General features: G+C 42.8%; 1 protein-coding gene across 3 annotated transcripts in view; it reads left to right on the top strand.

Annotated features, from left to right (window-relative positions):
• Positions 1–23,482, top strand: part of ets1 (v-ets avian erythroblastosis virus E26 oncogene homolog 1) — a 37,698-nt gene that overhangs the window by 6,648 nt on the left and 7,568 nt on the right. The window contains exons 1-6 of one of the 3 annotated variants that reach the window (XM_046073921.1): positions 7,543–7,913; positions 19,161–19,280; positions 19,991–20,191; positions 20,508–20,585; positions 20,961–21,206; positions 22,531–22,791. In XM_046073921.1, coding sequence (XP_045929877.1) covers positions 7,847–7,913; positions 19,161–19,280; positions 19,991–20,191; positions 20,508–20,585; positions 20,961–21,206; positions 22,531–22,791 — 973 coding nt within the window. In that variant the 5' untranslated portion in view covers positions 7,543–7,846. Of the gene's footprint in view, positions 1–7,542; positions 7,914–8,082; positions 8,189–19,160; positions 19,281–19,990; positions 20,192–20,507; positions 20,586–20,960; positions 21,207–22,530; positions 22,792–23,482 lie in introns of those variants that run through there. The other 2 variants (XM_046073922.1, XM_046073919.1) reach the window with 2 other exon arrangements.

Consider the following 23,482-nt stretch of genomic DNA (forward strand, 5'->3'; position numbering starts at 1 on the left):
TGTCTTTTCTCTCTGTCTCCCTCTTTTCTTCTGGGGACATCCAAATGCCCTGCATTTTTCTGCTTCCAATCCGTTCTATTTTTTCTGCCATTTTTTTTCAAATGAGTTTTATTTTTAACTGGAACATTCCTTCCAGTGCATTTGCCTGTGTTTGACTCTGGCCTCTTCATGTCCTTAAAAGTGATTGATGCTGGTGGACTGGGACGCACGCCACGGGAGTAGGGTAGGGGTGCTGGGGGGCACAAGCTTTCTTCCGTCACCTCCCTGAGCTGGATGCAGGGGGCAAGACAGGGGGCCAAAGGGCGGCCATCTTTTTCCCAAGCCTCTGGTTTGGTCTCTGGAGAGGTGGAGGGGGGATGAGTGTGCATATGTGTGTGCGTGTGTATGTGTGTGTGTAAGAGAAGGAGTCAGGATTTGATGGGATTTGCTGATGTTTGTTGCCAGAGACACACTCCTTTGGAGCCCTCACTTCATTGCTCCCAGCGTTAAACCGTTGACATAAACATTGCTGAGTGGAAAAAAAATGACCGAGCATTGACCTTTTTTCTCATCCTTCTAAATCCTACACTATGCAGAGCTCAGGTCTCAGAGCATACAAGTCACCTGAAGATGTTGTCAAAGTCATATAGAGCTGCTGAAGTTTTTATACTACCAGCATCTGGCATCTGTGCTGACCTCAAACACAGCTAAATAACCTTTGTCACAGTCTCCACACCCTGCAGCCGTTACGGTGACTCATTTCTCTCCAACAGAAAACACGGTCTACCCTTGAATATTTAGTACTTGCAATTTCAGAACCCTCATATTCAATTTGTATATAATTAGAAATGGAGGTATAAACGATTTCATTTTCCTCCTGCTGTGTGTTTGGTGCTTCAGAGATTTCTACTTTGAAGTCACATGTGCATGCACATGCATTTTTTAAGCCTTGAAGTTGAAGTTTTTAATGGTGAGGTTGTTTTTACTCATTAACAGTAAATACGTGTTTTATTTAATTAACAGGAAACATCTTAGTCGATCAACTGAAGATTTGCTGGGATATAAAACTTTTCTAGTACGCTAATTTAAGTTTATTCTGTTTGATTCAAAGGTAGGTGTGTAAAGGTAGAACTGTCATCAGCAACAATATAAACAGATATGTGTAAATACAAACTTATCCATTCCTTAAACTTTTTGGCCACTTGGGGGCAGTGGTTACAGGTTCTACAAGTTCAGTGCACAACACTGACATATCACCTTTTACGTTAATATGGCAAAGATGCAAGCAACCAGTTGCTTATTCACACATTCAGTAGTTGTGGAGCTACATTATCATTCATTTGTGTCATGTTTGTGTACACCTGATGAATGCAAGTTCTGTTTTTGTCTTTACCAGCCCGTGAGGGAAATATCAGCTCTTTAGCTGCTAAATGCTTTACTGTGTTCCCCAGGTAGTCACTAACGGTGTCTGTCTGGTGCTGAGCAGGTAGTGCACAGTGGCGTTTTAGAGCTTTTTTAGCTGCCTGCAGTGTCTGAAAATGACACTATGGTGAGAGTGAACCAAAATAGCAAATCTTTGGTCCAGGCAGCTAAATAATGAGCTAACAATGACTATAAACCTCTGAAAGAGGGGAACTGTTCTGGTTACACTTCTCTATAAATCCCCTTTCACATTGTCTCCTTGTCATTTAAAAAAAATTTATTTTAAAATATGGATCCACTTTAGTTGTCTAAAATGAAATTACATTTTTTTAAATCACCCATTTCAAAATATTTTGAAAATGTCGACTAAAGTGCGTAGTCGACAACATTCCAAACTATCCCACAAACTAAATCCACTGTCTTGGACATATGGGTTGATATAGTTTATTTATCTTTGAAAGTGGGCAAGTTACATAGGAGCTCAACTCACTTCTTGGAGAATGGATTGGGTGTTAAAATGAAATGTGCTAGTGTGAGAAGGAAAGAGTACAGAGCAGATGTGAGGCAGGGATGTTGGATGTTAAAGGACCATCGCATGTTTGGCTCAGAGCCCAAAGTCACACACACTGCTTCCTGACAACAGCCATGCCATGGTGACGGTTTACACTAACCCAGCTCTACTCTTCACTATCCAACAATCACACCATAGGACCTGGGGTAAACTATCATTGTGGCAATTCACCATGCGTGTGTGGTGAAAACAGAGTCTGTGTGTATTTCTGTGCAATCTCATTGAAATCCAGGCACAGATATCACACACATGCATACACACTCCACCAACATCCTGCAGTGATGCATACTCCACAAAATTCATTCATTAAACTCACACCCTGCACTCTAGTGTGTATTGTATTACAGCATCCTCCCATTCAGTAAAGCAGCAACACACACACACACACACACACACACGCACACACATTTACTCCCAGGCACTCATGAGTTCACTGTACATTTAAACATGCCCTCCCATTTAGTACACGCAGACACAGCTGTGATCTGGCACTCAGGGACCATTGGCCTGCTTTATTTGATGTGATTTGACAGCTGGACAGTTGGAAGAGGAGGGGGACAGGGTGGGCGGAATACAGTTTGAGGAGAGAAGACGGATAAGGAGACGAATAAGTCACAGGACTGGCGTTGGTGGGAGGAGAAGAGATGAGGGGAGGAGGATCTGAGATGTGGAGCCTTGGGGGGGGGGTTGCCTCTGATGAGGGGCACGTCCTCACGGGCGCAGTCCCATTTTTTATTTCTAAAAGTAAACAGGCAGCCTGTGGGGGTCTGGAGGGTTATGGGAAAAGAGGAAACAGTGATGCTAATCAGGCCAGTGCACACTTCCCCCTCCAACAATAAAACAAAACAAGAGTGGAAACACGGAAAAGCGACAGACAACTGTGGAGGAATGGGCTAAACTGCTGCCACGGTCCTAGATTTGAACTGCACAGTGTGATGATAGTTCTGAGGCAAAAGGTGTTGGTCAACAAACAGAGGAAAGAGGCAATATGTTGCTGCTTATATTTGTAAGGTTTTGAAGTATTTTTAGAAATCTGAATTATTTGACACCTATTTCCACATAAGACTTCTGAGAAGTTACATATCCATTGAAATCAGGCATTTACAGAAGTGTCACTCTGGAATTTCTATCCCATTACTCAAAGTACAGCTTTGCTGAACTAAAAGGAAACCATCTCAAAGAATAACGTGTGGTGATGGTGAAAATGAATTTTCTTTTGATAAGCCATTTATTTAACTGTTTTTCCAAATAAATATTCTTGACCTTAAGAAATGTCTCTTATTTCCTCACACTAAAAGTTAGCATTTTAAGGGAATGTTCTCGCTCTAAAGCATCAGCCAAATAACCAGTTTTTAAAGGTCCCTGTCCCAGAGTTCTACGAATTTTGTTTCTAGGAAGTGTAAGTGTGGTAGGTTCCTCTTGATAGTGCGGTGACTAATTACAAACCACTTCGGTTGAAGAACACGCAGTTCTGAAACACATGCAATCACTGACTGGAGATGATGCAACAGATGCCAGCTCATCAGGAAAGGTGGTACTTTAATGAATCCTTTAGAGATACCTCCCATTGTTTCATTGTTTATATCATGAGCTTAGCAATATTCACAGACTGTTAACTACAATGAGTGTACACCAGTAATGTTAAAAGTACCTCTTACTGTCTCTTGTAATGCACGTTCATTGTTGAATGTAGTCCATCCTGTAGTGGGTAAAGGTTAATTCTTCCCTATAATGGCTCAATATATAGAGCATCTATACAACAACCAGCAACTGTATTTTCATAGCAATTGTTATCTTTTCATAGTGTATGTACGCTTATTTTGAGTGTGGCTACTTACTATGTTCAACCTTCATTTATTCAATGAGAAATAAATTAAAACCGCAGAGTGATGTATTTTCCCTTCAGCTTCGAGGACTAGCTGAGCTTTATCTGAGAGCGTGGTGGTAACAGAGAGGAGGGAGGGCAAGACAAGAAGAGGGAGGTCTGGGAGGCAAAGAGACTCGGAGGGGGGTGGGGATAATTTAATTATCTGCACAATGGAGTGATGGGGGGCACGTGGTGCCGCTAATGGAGGAAGAGATGTCCTTTTTAGCGAAGCTAATTGTTCAGAAAAGAGCTGAGCCTTTGTTCAGGGAGGCCCTGCTACTTTCCCAGTGCACTTACATGCGCACGTTTTAGTAGTGCGCGCACACACACATGCACACACACACACACACACACACACACACACACACTCTCAGAATAGACTTTGGAATCAGAGGCACAATAGAATGATATATACACGCACAGTGCACATGCGAGTGAGCACACACACACAGGGTTACAGTGCTCCTGTCCCACCTAACCCTCTGATCTCAGCAGGAGTGCATCCAGCCTGTGGCACCTTCAGACAGCATCCACCACAGATAGGGCTGAGACTGAGCTACTAGACAGACACCACAACGACCCCGCTGTTTTACTGTTTTACTGTCTGCTCTCTCTCTGTGGCTCTGTGTGTGTGTCTGTGTGTCCATCACCCATCTCCGTGGGTGCTTGAATGTAAATGAGTGACTGATAGATTACATGCTAAATGATGTCTGTTCTCACAACATACCAAACCTGTCAGGCCACAATCATTATCTGAGGCATTTTACACTTTGATTTTGTTTCGGCTTAGTCATCTTTTCAGATGTTATGTTCGTAAATGTGAAAGAAAATATATCTCTGAAATCTAAATACGTAAAGCAACCAAAACTCTTGCGACTTACTGCATAGGCACAAACATCAAAGGAGAATATCACTTGACAGGTGTATGGATTGCTCTAAATCGAATAACCTTTCAGTTAACTCTGTGAAAAGTAGCAGGTGCAACGGTTACATCTAAGAATTATAGACAGGCAGACAAAACAGATGTGCCAGCGAGAGACAGACAGCGAGAAGGAGAGAGCAGCGAGGAGAGAAAAAGCTGCTTTAGCTAGGGGTACTACACTGCCACGCAAATGAGTGAAGCCAGTTAACTGTCAAAACCATGGCAACAGCATATGCCAGGTGAAGAAAAGACACCCTGAAACCAAAACTTGTTTGATCTGAGACATGTGTCCTCAAGTGTGCTTGTACATACACTGGCTGGTTGTTTCATGAGTGTAAAACAATTAACAATAATCCCTCTGTCTAAATAGGAAATTACATAGTTTGTTTCAACAAAAGTTTTTTTGGGTTTGCATTGTGCAAATCTTTGACACAAGCAGTTCCTACAGTTGATATCAAGATCTCTATGAAGATAAACCAAACGCATTTAGCATTTAACCGTTCAAATCACTTTCCTCGTGTCAGTGTACTGCTCATAGAAATGTGTTTGTCTTTAGGGTCATTGTACAGGAGTCTGTCTAAGGGCGATAGAAATGGTCATTGCTCTGAGAAACAGATCAGTAACGCACTGTTCTGAGAAAACAGAAATATATTTAGATGTTTCCTAGCAATGGGAACTTAGAGCAACAATGCTTTATTTAATCACTTCATCAGAAAACAGCCCTTTTACTTTTTTTTTTTTTTTTTTTACAATTTACAAACTTAAACAGTTTTCATCACATCAGTTTTAGTATGCGCTCTGAAAATGAATTGGTAAAAATACAATGTATGTGCTTGTAGGCCTATTTTAAAAATCTGGTGTGAAAAAGTGAAGACAGGGAGAAGAAATCCCAAATTGAAGTGGGCTACGGTGACGCCAGCCCAGATATTAGTCAGCAACACCATTAAACCCCTAATGGCTGCCCTTAGGCACAAAAGGATCCGGGCTGTCCTTTTAAGAACAGATATGAGGGAGTTCATTAATAGAAAACAAAGAGGTCCAGTCAGAGAGAGTGAGAGACTGACATAGATGAAGTGAGGTACCTTTCGCCTCCCCCTTCCATTCTTCTTCACCATCACCCCCTCTACTTTGCCTCTGGTGAGGCAGCTTCTCTCACCGCAGAACCCACCAGCACTCTTCCCAGACGATGCTCCTATCAGGCCAATGAAACCTGATCCAGGGCTGCTAATGGAGCCAGTGAAGTACCACCGGTTTAAAAATCCATGTGTGATCAATATTCCCGGCTCCCCAGCCTTCATATACAGAAGCATACAGTGCATGCAGAAGTATCATATTGACGTGCATCGTAGTAGCATCGTATGACTAACAAGGTAGCTTATGATGACGTTTGATGTAAGGAAAAGGAGGGCGGATGCCATAGAGAAAACCATTTATTTTGCTTATTTAATGAACAAAATAGCCTATTTCATGCTTTTCCTTCACTATTTCTTGCTTTAGCTCAATTTTCTTGTTTTTGTTAAAAGCAGTAGGCTCCAGTGGAACTTGTGTGAGAATTACTATTATAATCTGTTATTACTGTTTCTGTTGCCATGGGAGGTGTTCCCTAATGGTAGCGGTCTGCTCAGAGTGGAGCCTTACTGCGGCTAAAAAGCCCAATATTTCTCTTGTCTTTTCTTTTTTCCAGTGGCAGAACAAATTCTTGATTCAATTTCCAGTAAGGCATGGCCATTGTTCCTGATTATTGTAGATAAGAAGGCACAAAAGTCTAAAAAAAAAAGAATTCCAAACAGAGAATTATAACAGGCAGTTTGCCCTGTTCAAACTGAATTTTCATTGATGGTCTTCTTGACAGAAACCCAGCTGGAGTGATTTAAATATCCATACGACTGACCTCCTTTTAAACCATCCACTGTTTATAGTCCTCATTACCATAATACTGTACATATTTGCAAATATGTAGACTACCTCCTTACCAACACCTGATGCAGCTGTGTAAAGAAAAAGAGACGGAGCTTGGTTTTATTGATCAGTACGAGGTGAACAGGAAATACTCTGTGGTGTTTATGAGGATGAGTTACAAGTTATGAGGAAGCCTGGACCTACAGAATATAGGAAACAGACAGTCCAGACTCTCCCATTAGCTCATAGTTAACGGTTCTTCACACATAAGCTTTTAAGATCTACAACCATCACAACAGATTGCTTTCTTACTTACTCTAATGTATCACAATATTGTTCTTGAGATGTTCCTACAGGGGGGTTCACAGAGTGTCTAATATGGCCACCATTGTACTGTGTGTGTGTTTCTTCCCGTATACTATTCCTCTAACATTCCAGTACAATTCCCCCTATCGTGTAATTTGTATTTTAATATTAGTAAAACTTTGCTGCTTTTGGCATGAAAGATGCTGGAGTTGCTGAATTAACTGTCATATTTGACTAGTACTGTGGTCAAGCCTTACTACAGCTCTTTTGCAGGCTACTCAGCAGCTCTCACATCTCCAGTGTTTTTCATCCCTGTTAAACCAGAGTAATTTGCGGGAACATGTAGACTCCTAAGAGCGTCTGATGACGTGAAAGGGTCTTGGTAGAAGTTGGTTCTCACAGAGATTTAGGGGAGGTGGTAGTAGTGCGTGTATGTGTGTGTGTGTGTGTGTGTGTGTGTGTGTGTGGGGGGGGGGGGGGGGGGGGGGGGGGGGGGGGGGGGGGGGCATTCTAATTGAATTGTGAATCAACTGGCGAGTCAGCCCCAAACACCGCCCCCTTCAGCTGTCGTCGCACTCCGTCTCTGTGCAATGCAACGCCCATAGCACAGAGATAGAGAGGAGGGAGTGAGTGAGTGAGTAAGAAAGAACGAGGAAAGGAGGGAGTGTGTGTACATGAACCGGAGAGGGAGAGAGGGAAAGAGAAAGACAAGTTAGGAGTACAAGAAACTGATTTTTAAGTGTGAGAGGAAAGGTAAAAAGAAATCGGCCTGTAGAATTGCCCGGGGCGTCAAAGGAAGAGACGATTTTCCCTTATATTGTGTTTTTGGAGCTGTTAGAATAAAAGAGGGGACGCGGCGTTATTAAGTCACACCGATCTGATGATCATGACGGCAGCTGTCGATATGAAACCGACGTTAACAATCATAAAGGCTGAAAAGATGGACGGTGAGTAATACAACTCTTCTGTGAGAGCTTGACAGCTAACACGAGACTAACATTACTCCTAAATGTTTGCTCGTAACATAACCAGCTGATGGCAGATTACGTTGATGAAAGCTACAGTGATGATTGTTGGATGCGCTGAGAGGGACATACCGTCCTGAACGTATTTCAGTGTGAAGACGTTGTTGGTTGCTCAATATTGGACACCACGCAATACAGAAAAATGCAATCACGCCAGAGGCTCCACAGACTGGCAACAGCCTCCTTAACCTGCGTGTGTATGTATTGAATGAATCATACTGTGATTGGTGTGCCTTTTGTGATTTGTGTGAAACAAAGGCCCATATGGAAAAAAAAAAAAAAGTTATTTATACGTTTGTAGACATTCATCATAAAAGTAGACTTAATGATGGCACGTTGGCAAAAAAAGTGATTAGTTCATACAACAGTCATTTCCAGTTTATAAATATTCTTTCATGTAGCTACCAAACTTTTAGACACTGCATGCTTTAAAGTAGTCATGGGATAAACTAATTACATTCTTCAGTTTTGTTTTTACTTATAATTAAGTTCTGTCACATTTTGTTTTGCCATGTGTGGCTCAAACTGACTAATGATACACGATTTATAGTTGATGTAGAAGTGATTTACCTCTCTGTCATCCTGCTTTGATCTCACTGGGGATCTGTTTCCATCTCCTTTATTTCTCTATCTAAGCACCCAACTCTGACCCTATATTCACTGCCACACAGGGAGAGCACGGGCATACTGCCCAGCATGGGAGACAGGCAGTAGTGCCTAATCACTCCCTCCCCACCAACCACACTGTCTTCTCTACCTCCCTTTCTTCTCCCCCTCCCTACCCCCTCCTGAAGTGGTCGAAACTGACTTTCCAGAGGGAAGGAGAGGCAGGCTGAGGTGATGAATCTGCAGTGCTGAGGCTTGCCTCTCTGACCCTGCCTAGAAGACTTGGCTTACTCCAGGGGTAGTCCAGGGAAGACACAGGGAAGTTCACAACTGTGAGCTGTGTTCGGTTTTAAACCTTTGAGTGGTTTCACTTCTCATCTTTACACAGAGCGATGTTCCACATGGCGGCATGTTTGGATAATTTGCATTGTGCAGCGTTTTACATGAACTAATCCCCTGTGCTTTTTTTGCAGCTCAGGTGGCGATGAGCCTATTAGTAGAGCAGTAAGCAACATTGGTGCATTATGGAAATTTGATACTAATTGCTAGTGTTGACCCACTAAGGGGCTGTGACTCACCACATTATTTTCACGTTGTCAATACCTGCAAAGCACAGATTCACACGTGCGCGCGCACACACACAACTCACAGAAAAAGTGCTGACAGCTGCAGTTCAGTTGCCACAGCATAGCGCTATCTTGCAAAACCATTTCGCAATGCCTGCTCCTGCTTATGCTCACTTGGGTGCACTCGGGTCAAGCTGACGGAGGAGCAGTTCACAACTTCACACAAACACATATTTTTTCCATGTTTCTCTCAAACACAGACACATGCTGTTCTGTTCACTCCTTGGTATTACCATGCCTACAAGACAAGCGTACTACTAATGTCCATGGCTGTTTCTGATCCTAAGAAGACACAACAAGTGATGTTCTGTGTTGCAGGCATGTACGGCTTTGCTTACAACTTCCTGAAAGAGATAAGCGTTCTATGAAAAGCTAGAATGCATTTGTGGGATTGTCCAAGTGGCAGCTGTTCCAGTGGACATAGCTGCTCTGCGTTTCATAAGCAAGCACGGAACTATGGCATTGTGGGAATTATGATGCTGTCTTTTTTTCTTTCTCCAAACACCTGCAACCACATTCTGTATATGCATACTCCACTAACATGCTTAAGTGGTTTCCAGCCCACCTTACTACATTGTTTGCTTTCCTTTGCAACAGAGGTGCAGCCAGTGTCTGCTTACCCAAGGCCTAGCTGCCCTCTTTCTCTCCAGTGGAGGTAATTCCATTTACAGCGTTCACACACTGCCAGGGTCAGAGGTGCACCCAAACAAGGCATCTAACATTCCGTAAAGCTTTTATTCTTCATTTCAGTTATAGTAGCCAGTTCCTGACACAGCACTCTTACTTCAGTGTAACCCAGATCATGGTAGCTTATTATTGAAAGCATCATGTAGCCATAACAAAACTGTCAGCTCTACAGAGACAGGGTTTGAAAGATAGGGGACAGCATAACTTTCGGGGACAATGTTAGATTGTAAAGTTATAGACATGAAAGCACAAGTGCCTTGTGTTTCTTTTACTCTTGTATTGCTGAAGTTCTTATTGAGTTTATACTCAAATAATCTGAGCTTATCCAATTATAGATTTAATATGAAAGAGAGTTGTCAATCATTGGTAATACACAGAACTGTCTTGTGTTTTAGACTTGAGTGAGTCGTTCCTCTTTTACTTTCCTTCTCTGTTCGTCAGGCCTGAGGGTCAGGGTTCAGTGGCTGACAGGAATGTTTGTGAGCATGCCCTGCTGGGTGGCATGCATGGAGGCATAGAAGGAGCTTGAGTGGGAGGCTCACTTTTATCTGATCAGAACGCTGCTGTTTGTTGTAACTGGCACGCCTGATGCATCTGCTGAGAGCCCTTATAAGGTATCTCGCTCCACGCCCGCCACAAACAGTATGCACACAAGCACACACAGGCCACACTACACGAATGACTCTTAGAAAGGCTTCACTTTTCCAAGGTGCCTCCCATGTTGGCATGGTGTGGAGAGGGGTAGCTTGTGTTAGAACTGAGGGTGTTACATAAGCTTCAGGTTTTTGCTTCGGTGTGTTGGTGTCAGCACTCCTTCAGTAGCGCAGTGTAATATATGCCAATGTTTGAGTGTGCGTGGCTGCCTGGCAGCTGTGCAAACACTGTTTGGGTGATCTGGGCTTCTCTTGATGTGGTCTGTAAATGAATTGGGCCAAACAGAGCAAACCGTTCCATTTTTTAATCTGATGTGCCCCGTGTCAAACCGAGGACGATATGGTTTGCCGGAACTATGATCAAAACTTGATTAGTCAGTCCAGTGTTCAGTGCATCACCCATATGTCATTAGGCATGTTGACTAGGCCATGTCTGTGCCTAGAGGGCAATAGATACCAGGTTCCTAAATAGACCTCCCTGTGCTGGTCAGGCTTGTCAACAGACTGGGCGCATACTAGTGAAGTAGCTGTCTGTGAGTTTCCACAATGACCTTGTCTTTCTTTCTTTCCCAAGCTACTCAGTGATGCCACTGTATTACATCAAATGGGTTATCCCCCCATTCAGTCAGTGTTTCATTCATTGCTCCTTCATTCTCCTCCATATAACCATAAAACCATTATACTGCGTGGGTCCTATATTGACGCTTCCCTGGTGACTACACGCCTTAATCTTTGCTTATAAAGCTTAGTCATAAAGCAAGGCGTGTTAGCACCAGCTACAGCAGTCTGCTAAATAGTAAGCATATGGTGAGAGAGAGGGGAGGGGGACGGGGGTTGAGGGATGGAGAAAGAGACCTTCCAAGGTGTGGTCGACATGATGGTAGTGAATAGTATTCACTATGCTAATAATAAATAGATCATTAATAGGCTTCTTGTTTTACTCATATTCCTCAATCGCCCAACCACTCACACAATTACTCCTCTAGTGTCCTTCACCCTCCTTTTCCCCTTTTCCTCTGTTTCCAATATCTTTCTGTTGGCCACATGAGTTCCTCTCACAACACCTTGATGTGGTGTATAGTGAGTTCCTGGTGAGTGCACTTTGTCTCATCCCCAGTCATTCCTTGCTTGTAATGCTTGAGTCATGGCACTAGACGCCTGTTACACCACATGCCACTGGCTGTCCGACTGCGCGTCTGCTTGGCTCGCTTACTGGTTTCTACTACCACAGGCCTCTCCCCTCCCTACATTACCAGTCTGACTGTGAACCCTAACTGGCCTGATGCTGCCCGAAAATGGCTCCAAAGCCACCCACGCATGTCAACAGTGTCCTGAGTGCTTTCTAACTTTTTTTGTCCTGTTGCTGTTTCTGTTTTATGGTTCCACATTTAGGAGATGTGTTTCCTATAATGGAATGGAAACTGGGCTAGTTTAGAAACACGCCTGCTTTGAGAATCAGTCCACTTTATTCCCTTGTTTTCTCTTTTGTCTGGCTTTGCTGTACACCACCTGTTTTTGGAGTCAGCATGCATTGCTGCTTTTGTAATCAGGTGAACAAATGGGGCACAGCCACAGACTTTATGTTTATCAGACCTACAGCATCAGAGTTGTATTGATAGATTGGCCAGCCAAAGCAAAGAATGATAAAGAAGGGTGTGTTTGTGTGGGTGGCTGGCTCTGCGTGTAGGTGCGACTCTGTGGGGTTCATGATGAGTTTGGTCAGTATTTGCAGGTATCTGTGTTCTGGCAGCCATGAAGGAGGTCGAGGAATGGGACTATGTAAGTTTTTGGGCAGCCCTTAGCTATGAGAGTAAAAGCAACTGGGTTCATTTGTCTGCCTAGCCTGACCTCCCTAGTAGCTGCATTTGTTACATATTGAAATGAGTTGCCTTTACTATGTCAGATTTTCACATATCCAGAACATGAGGAGGATTCACTTTCAGAAATGCCATTGTGTTGGTAAAAAGTTATCTTTTGGCTTTGCATAAATTCTCATTAGAGATGCTCTGATGCATCTGCTGCCTGAAACATGTTTGTTTTATGCATAGTTACAACGTGACCATGGCAAATTTTGAGTCATTGAGCAGGAATTTTACAAGATATGGTCATGGCTTTCATCATGACCAGTCACATTGTCAAATGAAGTAGCACGATATCACTTGAAGTCCAGTCATTCTTGGATGGAATGAGTCAGAGCCTGTCTATGCATACTTATATGTGTTTGTCTAAGAGAGAAATAGAGAAGTGGAGAGAGGGAGATACAGTAGAGACAGCATGAGCATGAGTTTACACATCTGCAATGATATGCGCATGTTGTGGAAATCAGTTCCATCTCTTGTTGCAAAACATTAAGTTGTAACTTTCCAGTTATCATATTGTGGTTTATTCATCTTTTAATCAGCAGTCAGCCAAAGCGGAGGTGTTTCACATCATCATGAAGAACAACTCCTATATTTTAAATAAGATAAAGGAGGAGAGATGTGGCCAGATGTTTGATGTTGTATGGTCCTATTAGCCATGGAGCCTACACTGAGCTTAAAATAGAAGGGCAGTTCATCATCTTGAACTGAAACCATTTTGCATGTTGGACCACAAGTCATTTTTGGTCACATTAGAGGAAAACAAGAAAGCTGTGAGAAGCACATTAGCGATTGTAAAACAGAGGTGGAATGTGAGGCACGCAACATGAAAACACAGCGGTCTGTGGGGAATTTATTTATCAAGTATACATCTGTCGCCCATAGCTTGGCTTCAAACAATCAACGAGCTCATATGTGTGGTGTATAATTGGACCCAGCCACTGCAACACTTACATGCATATGTATTGTACAAAAGAACAGTTGAGTGGCAAACAGTCCCATCGATTGGTGTGTGAATTTGTGGCTGTGTACTGTCCCACATAATTCACACTTATATCAGGAACCTGGTTGTGGAATGTATCAGTTTGGACTAAAAATGGGGCCGGCACCATGTTTTGTGGAAAAAATGCAACACAGAGAGTAAACTGTTTATCAGATATGTCGTGTGTTTGGTTTAACGCCTAAACAGTTCCCCTAGAGCATCCCCTATCTGTTTACAACAGGGATGGAGCCTGGAAGGGCCGCTAGCGCTAGGCTAGCACCACCTGCACTCTCCTGTCAGTTCCCTTTTTTCACTACTGTGCCTAGTAGTGATGGATAAACAAGACAATCAAATCCTTTTGGACTAAGTAGTACTTTCATTATATATATTTAACATGTATGGTGGTCATGGAAAACCCTCACGTTGTGTCTCAATTTGTCCCTCAATTTGTCTCTACTGCTTGTGTAGGCCTTTAGTGTGCATACTGGAGTTTAGCTTTTCTACTTTGCCTTCTCAAAGTAGAGAACTTGAAGATTGTGCAATGGGCTCTTGTGAGAAGTATATTACTGTTGCTCAACCTTTAATTCTTGAGGCATACCTAAGACCATTTCACACTGTTAAGATCAAAGCAACAAAGCTTGTAGGCAGTTAAAAAAGCAGCAAGGAGCCAAATCCTACCCTTGTCTCTGTTTCTGGAAAGGAAATAATTTCCATCTAGCTTTTAACAAAAATATGTTTAGCGTCTGTTGGTGATGGCGCGTATCATTTCAAACTCAGAGGTAATGTCATATCAAGCACTGAGACTTTGGCATAAACAGTAGAGTTAATGGACTTTCACATCATAAGCTAATATGATTTCAGAGATGGATGGAGTGGAAGAAAGAAAGACAGCAAGACAGCTATGGGGAATTAGTCTCACTTATTGTCTGCTTCAGTAGCCGGTATGTCTGTGGTGCTGATGATCCTGGACAACTCTAGTTTCATGGCCAAAGGCAGATGTCAGCAGTAGTGGCCTCGTCCCGTACAGCTGCTTTACGTAACCACAGGCTTGTGCTTGGAGAGGGCAGCCAAAAGCCAGTGGTGGAGACCTCCAGTATAAAACTAGTGTTTCAGCACTGTTTTCTGTGATGGTGGAATGATCCTGGTTTGTTCGCTGGATTAACACTGTCCTGCGCTGGAGCAGGCTTGGGTCTAGCGTCTGGGCTGGCTTCTTCACTTTGGCTTGAGCCAGACTTACACATCTATTTCTGGTCCTTGGGAATGAGATGGAAATCTAAACAGTGGAGTGGCTGGATGAACAAGCAGCCCTCTCAAAACCAGACTGCCTCCCCGTCCTCCTCCTCTTGCTCCACTGCAGCCCTCAGCCGCCACTTTATCATCCTGTGGCGCTGAATGGGCCCCCTTCATGTTGGTCGGGTTTATGACCCTGCGTTCTCAGACCAGGGGTCCAGATATGGATCTCCATCAAAGGCTCTCTTAGATACCACTGTCACCTCTGGTCTGCTGTGGGTAGGCTGGTATGCCTTAAAGAGCCGATTATAAGCCTTTGGCAAGTAGTCAAGACCGCCTCTCTTTTCCCCTGCACCGAGCCGTGACCCCACTGATATGTACCTGTATGCATGTAGGGATATTCAGGAACTCAAATGTTTGACCTTGACCTGAACCCACAACTCACCTCACTTCCCTCAGGAAGTGGCAACTTAGCCACAGGAAATTGAGTTGCTGATTTAAAAAAAAAAAAAAAAAAAAACAGCTACAGAAGGGCATAGAGCAGGAGACATGAATTACCACATGCTTTGACACTTCTGTAAATACATGACTATTTGACCAGAAAGAATTTCACTTTTCAAAAACCCAGCTTTGAATAGCCTTTTAGAAGTCATCCTCATTTCTTTTCATAGCCGACTCTCTTTTCCTCACACCAACACTCACCCAGTCATTGGAAAAACTCTATAGGGCTATTTATAGCTAAATCACATGATAGAAAGCATATTGTCCCTTATTTGTTGGGTCTGGTTGCCTGCTCTGCTTGTATCGTTGCATCATTCTGAGTGGAGGCAGCAGTCCAGGGTTTATGAATGAACCAACTCTCCGCCAGAGGCTGGGAGATGGCACTGATCCCACTGTGATGTCACTCCAGAGACGAGGAGAAGAGAGGAAGCTTTATGAGACCTCCCATTCATTCTTCTGTCTTTCTCTCTCTGCTGTGCCCACCCCCGGTTCTCTTGTCCTGTGATGGGCTCATATTACAGGCCAGTGACTCATTCCCCCCTACTCGCTCACCCCTCACCCACCCAGGATGCTCCCTTGCTATCTTCCCCAGCCCTGTCCTGCACTGCCCAGCCCTGCCTGTTCCAGCCCTGTAGACTTTGGCCCGAATCGCAAAAATCCCAATTTCACGCCCACGCTTTGGCGCACAGGCAAAAACGGCTGCTAATTTAGTTCATGTGTGTGTATGTGTGTTTATATGTGTGTCAATTTAACAGCCTAAGGTGCCAAACAGATCCTCTGTCTAAGGTTGGGTAGGGGCTTGGTCACAAGGGCATGGCAGTGAAGGTGGACAGTCTGTCAGTGTAAATCCCTGGGGGGAAATAAAGTCGTCACACTCAGCAGCCTGTCCATTGCTCGTATCAAGGAAAGAGGGGAGTGGCTAATCAATACTTTTTTCTGTACATTCAGACTAGACATCAGTCTCACTTCATCAGTAATTCTTAGAATAGATGGATTTATAGATTAATTATTCCTTTTACATCATTAGAAGAAAATTGGTTTCATTTTCATACTTCCCAGACTCTTTCTTTTTATAGTCTTGTTAGTGAAATGCGAATTCCATAATGTTGGCTGTAATTTACACCCACTCCCACATTTTGTGAGCTAAGTGGATGGGACTCATTTGTGGACAGACCCACACCATCTAATGTGGAAAGTGATGACTCGTGGATGCTCTTAACTCTGAATACATACTGACCATTCTGTATCTAATGGGACTCACAGGCACTGAAATCCTATCAGGACTTCATCATTTACTAGAGATTGTCTAGATCCAAGCTCGCCTCTCTCACTAATGGATGCATGCTGTACATTAGCTTTGGCCCAGATAACTTTCATATAGATCATTCACCATGGACACTGCTCTATTATCATTGCACTTTTCAGTTTTCAGTTTGTTTGCCTTTTAAGCCTCGCTGGTTTCTCTGCTTCACTTTTGTGATGTACATAATGTGCTGTTAAGAAAGTAAAATGTTTTGTTGAAAGTACAATTTGTCTTGCTGTTGCACTGTGACCTAAGAGTCCAAATTTAGAAGACATTTCTTGTGTTTTGAATTGCTACAAGACTGTAAACAAAAATCCCACTTCAAACTCATTTTAAACAAGGGAAAACAAGTCATTCAAAGTAAAAACAAAAGAAATCACAAATTGCAGTTCACATTTTAATTTGCTCTATAATCATGGTTCACATATTTCTCTCTTTAGAGTGCCTAATGGTGGTTCTCATGCACGATGGTGTTGAGTGTCTTTGATGCAGGATTTAGTGCTCAAGTGGGTTCATGTCTGTGTGGGCAAGTGTAGGCTGGGGCCGTGTTGATAAAAGCAATGGAGAGGGAGGGGAGTAAATGGTTCGAAAGTGCAGACAAACTATACTCGATCCAGCTTAAATAAACTGCTGCATTTTGCCCTTGCCTTCACATCAAAGCACAGACTGTCTGAGCCCCAGTCCCATCTCAGTTTGCAACATGTACATTTTTTGCACTACCAACACTACTAAAAAGAAAAATGAGCTCAGTAGAGGCCTAGACAATGTTGGTGACGGGGGCAAGACCTCTCGATCAGGTCTTATGTTCATTGTGAAACTGCATGGTTTATTTTGATGTGAGCTGTGTCTGACAATAGTTTAACTGGGGTCTTATGTGGGACTGTAAAACAGCGTTTATTCTCAGCTCCTCTACCTTGTTTTTACTTCTGACCTGAATGAATAACTTTGTTTGTTTGCCAGTGTAACAGAGAGCAATATATTATTACAGGCCTAATTGAATCACACGAAGAAGAAGGAAAGAGCTCTTGTCTGTCCTCTCTGTCTGTCTCAGGCCTGTTGTGAGGTTTCTTTCTTTAGAGAGAGAAAATAGAGGGGGGAAAAAAGGAGCCAAAGACAGAAAAAAGAAACCGGGAGACCTAATTTTACAAAAAGCCAGACAGACATTGGTTACATGGGCGAAGGAGGGACAGCTGCTGTGCATTCCAAACGAGGTCGAGACATCAGCGAGTGGTGAAAACAAGCATGAACTGTATGTTGCCCTAGTGCACTGCTGGCAGATAAAACCACCAGCCAGTGGAGATGCCAGAACATCTGGGTTAGACGAAAGGCAGTGCTGTGACGGGAGTGACACAACTTTTCAGTATATAACTGGTTTGCCTTTAAGCCAAGTCTTTTGTGATTTCAGTTTCAAACGATTGTGTCTGTAACTATTGCAGGTCAATTACAAAGTATGAGACATGCAACCAAAATCGAAGCCTTATTGAAACCTTAATTTTGTGTGCACCCCCCAAGTTGATCAGAAAAGATCAGAAAAGATTAGAAGATAAGAAGCTATTATATCATACTGCAGACTCTAAAATATGTCTTTCTTTGTTGTGTTAATGAGTGTGGCTGCTTTGCAGATTAAATGATAAAGACATGTCAGTCAATTGGAACTCTATAGAGCCTTTTGGTGTCTATTTAGAAGTCATTTGTTGAGTGTTGGCCAGCTTAGTTTTTAGCAGTCTATTCCTGTGTTAGTGGCCCGGGGGTCTTTTCCCTTCTCCCCTAATCATCTCCCCTGCTTTGCCCCCATAACCCACACTTCTGCAGCCTGGGCAATCTAATTGGATGAGTGCGAGTCATCAGGCACTGTTTAAAGTCATCAAAGGGAGCTCTGTTCTGCACTGGGTGCCCACTAGCTGTGAGCAGAGAACAGTAAGCCTAGTGTGTGACTGAAACCCTCGAGACAGCCCACCCTAAACTCTCCTAGCCACCCGCCAGCAGCCACCGTGACATCATCACCCCATCCCTCGACCCTTGACCTCTCAGAATGTTTGACCCCACGCTTGGTCTGGTGACAGTAGGCCCACTGTGTAGGCACAGCACGTTAGGAGGGCTAGCAGGGGTCATGGTGTCCCTGATGGGCACCAGGCGCTGCTCTCCCACCCAGGATGTGCGGATAGGAGAGAGGTTAAGAATAAATACATGCGAGGTTATTTTTATGCAGAGTGCCAGGTGAGTTTGATTTACCATAATACCCTTTCTATAATACCAGAAACATGTGTATCATTGTGCAAAAATAGTGCACATCCATTGTAATCTTAGTTTTTAAACAGTTCAAATCTGACGGTGTGACAGTTCTTGTTTAAATAGATTGGCTCTGAGACGGAGACTGTGTCTGTCTAGACGAGATGTAATTGTTGAGCCATGTTGGTGATCACGGTCAGATACAACAGTGTGTCTGGAGGTGTGGGTGTGTGTGTCAGTGTGAATATCTAACTGAATCACATTCACAAGTCTCTCTTTCCTGCCCTCACTCTGTTTCAATTAAATTTTCCGTTCAGTAAGCTATATCGGCATGAAATACAATACAGGATGCATCGTCGCAGCTTTGGTTGTCAATAACAATTATAGCGGTATTTAATAATATTAGCATATTAGTTATTGCAATCCCTAATGAAATAGATATTGATATTCTTTAAATAATATCAACATCAATGTTCTTTGTTGTCATTGGCAGATCCAGAGTGTGGAGATGTCCCGCTGCTAACTCCAGGAAGTAAAGAGATGATGTCCCAGGCTCTGAAGGCCACCTTCAGTGGCTTCACAAAGGAACAGCAGCGGCTGGGGATTCCCAAAGGTTAGACTGTCAGCTGAATGTATTAGTCCCTAGTTAACGTTTTCATTGCGGAAATGAAATCTTATAAGTAAAGCATGATCCCCCCGAACCACCTCGATGTGTCACATGTCAGGCAGGCACATCACTATGTGCGTCACTCACCTTACATCATAGCCTGCTTTAGATCGTTCAGTGAGGGCATCTCTTAGAAGGATTCACTGAAAACCAGGAGACACCAAGTTATTCCAGAAATGGCCTTGTATTACATACATTTCACTCCAGGCAGACTGACTGACTACAGCATCCAGAGAAAAAGAGACATGAGACAGACGGTAAAGTAATGAGTTAGCTTCCTAAATGGAGTCCGACCACAGATCCTCTTCATGCTGTTTAGAAACAGCAGGACTTTCAGTATCTGTCTATGTAATCATGCTATATATGCAGACTAGGATTTTGGCTTGTCATTACCACTGCTGCCTCTCTTGACTTGTTATGGGTAGATATATTTGCCACAGAGGCAGTGTGAAAGTTGGCAGAGTAACCAAAGATCTTCTTTCTCACAATGAAAACGGAGCAGAATAAGGAATGTGCTGTGGTGCTAAAGAGAAAATTTAATCTGTATTCTCACATCAGCCACAGGTTGAGATGAATGTTTGAATAAATGTGTGGTATATACTGTATAAACACTGTATGTAAACAGTGAATATAATACAAATTGTGATCCCCTTCAGATCCTAGACAGTGGACAGAAAACCATGTGGCTGCATGGCTAACATGGACAGTGAACGAATTCAGTCTGAAGAACGTGGACTTTGACAAATTCTGCATGAACGGAGCCAGCCTGTGTGCGATGGGGAAGGAGCGCTTCCTGGATTTAGCACCTGACTTTGTGGGTGACATCCTCTGGGAACATTTAGAAATGCTTCAGAAAGGTAAGGCCACGTTGCTTTGAAGACAAGTTCATATAATGATGCGTTTGTCATTTTTGTGCAGTATAAGATGGTTTTAAGACAGAGACTAGAGACTCTCACACACAGTATGTGAGAAAATATCACATCACACAGGGTGATATACCTTCTTCTACCAATTTAGGACACTGTTGGCATTTGCTATAGTCACAGGAGCCAAACAGGAAGGTGCAATTTAGCTCAAGTCATTAATTTTTGATCATGCTGGATGCAGTTACATGATGCATGAAAATCAATGATGAGGTCACTGACACTCATTCTCTATCTATTTTTCATGAAGAGGATACAAAGCATTACCCCATCAATGGACTGACCTCCAACTTCCAGGAATCCCGTTATACCTCAGACTACTTTGTCAGTAAGTACTCATCACACTCACAGTCAATCACTGTAACAGCATACAATGCGTGCCTCAAATATGAATGGATATGGAGGTGGAAGAGGAGTGGTATAGTGTTGTGAACAAAATAGTTTTGGGGTTTAGTGCTAGAATATTTTGTCTTGTCCCATTTTATAAGATAAAAAAATGGGATGGGTATACATTGTAAGATTCATCTTATGCACTCAGGGCTGTGTTTTGTTAGGGACTATTCACACACTAAGCATTTGGGCAGCAGTTCAGCACAAGAGGGATAATGACGCTACTCTCCTAAGATTGATCTTCGTCCTGTGCTTCACTACTTGCTTTCCTTCCCTGACTTCTATCTAAACTCCCTTCCCTTTGTGTCTCCAGGCTACGGTGTTGAGCATGCTCAATGTGTCCCTCCTTCTGAATACTCAGAGCCCGGCTTCATCACAGAGTCGTACCAGACGCTTCATCCCATCAGCTCAGAGGAATTGCTGACGCTTAAGTATGAGAGTGAATACCCCGCTGTCATCCTACGAGACACTCCCCTCAACCCACTGCAGGGGGACTACTTCTCTGTCAAGCAGGAGGTGGTATCCCCTGACAACATGTGTGTGGGACGCCTCAGCAGAGGTGAGGGGTCACATACCAGATATGAGGAATATAGCTGATATTTAAGCACAGCGCAAGGTTTAGTCTAGAGAATGGAAGAATGTGCTTAATTTCTGCTGTAATCAACAGTTTGTTTGGATCGAGTGTTTGGTAATTGTGTCCATGTACGTGCATGTAGATGTGAAATGTTTGTGTGGGTGTGTGTGTGACTATGCCAAAACTACCCAAATCTTGTCATGCCACATCAGTGTGCTTGCATTAGAAGAGAATTAAAGCGGGCTCTCTGGTTGGCTTGTGGTTCATGCAAACCCGTCTTATACACTCTAGACTGGGTTGGGAAAAAAAAAAGAACTCTATTGTTTTTGTCAGAGTGATACACGAACCAAAGCCACAGCGTGTTCTCTCACCGCCTGTCCTTTATGTAAAACAGTTCAAGTGGTGTAAGCTTCAAGAAAGTTTTTTTTTTTCTCTCCTTTCCTCGAGTCAACCTTCTGGGTAAAGAGATAGAGGTGTCATCCTCAGTTAGTAAGCGTGGGGTTTTCTCATGAAACTGTTTGCTTTTCTGAATTTGCAGGCTTATTTGCTCTCCCAGTGATCGTTTACAGAGGAATTAGCAGCATGGTTTACATGTATAGCCATAAAGCTAGGATTTTCTTCTCACAAATCCCCAGCTGAATAAATGAATAGCATGTGCCATGTACACTATACAAGCCTCCTGCCAGGGCTTCAAGCATTTGCCTGCAATGTATGAGGTCCATTCCCCATGCATCACACATACCAGGTTTTTGAGCGTTGCGCTGTGCTCTCCCAACGTGGGAAAGTATTTTGTAGCACAACTGATATCCACATGTGGCTTCAATTTCAGCAGTTGAAGATTATGGCATCAATTGAGGTGCTGCATTATCTGTCATTTGATAATGACTCACCATTGAAAGACTCCTCTTATCTTTCCCAAGGTCAAAAATAGCAAGGCAATTTGTGTGATTGTCTTCCATTTATAAATGGTGGTTGTAAAAGGGAAATGAGGTGTGAAATGGAGGGAGGTGTGGCACTGTACAGAACCATATAGCTTAGTGAGAAGGGATATAATGTCAGATGCTACAGAAAACTTACAAGAACAATTAACATTCTTATGCACTGAAGCAAAACATTGAAAAATAGCTACACATCCATTCTTTGAAATGTTTTTTTAAGAAAAGCAGAGTAGGAATGTCACAAATAATACAAATTCAAGACTTTATTATAAAAATGTAAATGTGATATGCTATTAAATGTACAGTTTGCTCTTTTGTAACAACTTTATTTCTCTCTCTCTTGCTATTTCCGCTCATTTTTCCCCTCACAGGTAAGCTTGGTGGCCAGGACTCCTTTGAGAGCATCGAGAGCTTTGAGAGCTGTGACCGGTTGACCCAGTCATGGAGCAGCCAGTCTTCATTCAGCAGCCTGCAGCGGGTACCTTCATATGACAGCTTTGACTCAGAAGACTACCCCACTGCCTTGCATGGCCACAAGCCCAAGGGCACTTTCAAAGACTATGTGAGGGAGCGCTCAGACCTCAGCAAGGACAAACCCGTCATCCCAGCAGCTGCACTGGCAGGATACACAGGTAAGATGTCTAGAGTTGCGTTATATAAATTATGTTGTATAGAAGTCTGCCTTGAAAAGGGCTGCAGCATTTTAAAGACCTTTTTCACATATATTTTTTAAATGTCACAGCAGGAAAAGCACAGGGTAACTATTAACATGAATCATAGCTCTGCTACATTTAGGTGTGCCTGTAAGCTAGCCAGCATGCACAACCCCAGGACCGTGATACTGGTGCACCAAAAAGGAATTATTCATTTTAAAGGTTTAGAAAGGGATATGTAACACAATGTAAAACTACATTATTTATTAATTTATTATAGTATTATTATTAACATACATACATACATATTCAACTTCAAGAGTTCAAACATGTTAACTGGTACAGTTAAAGAATAATATTGGTATTTATGAGTGTGGTGAATTTTCTGCATGCCATTAGTCAACAAATCTTGTTTTTTTTGTTAATAGATTTATTTAGTTTTTTTGTTTCAATAGATCCTGTTGGTTGACATTTACTTTTGCACAAGAAAATCCCATTGTCCAAGCTCAATTCAAAGCCTTTTTCTTATGACAGCTCTGTTTTATGTAATTTGGGTGGAATATTCTCAGAAGGTGCAGAATTTAGTTCCTCCCACCGGTACTGTGTGGAATAACATTCAGTGCAGCTGTAACACACTTGTTGATGCTCTGCAAAAGCCCCAGAGGTGGAG

Source organism: Micropterus dolomieu, linkage group LG17 (assembly GCF_021292245.1).
Source record: "Micropterus dolomieu isolate WLL.071019.BEF.003 ecotype Adirondacks linkage group LG17, ASM2129224v1, whole genome shotgun sequence".
NCBI lineage: Eukaryota > Metazoa > Chordata > Actinopteri > Centrarchiformes > Centrarchidae > Micropterus > Micropterus dolomieu.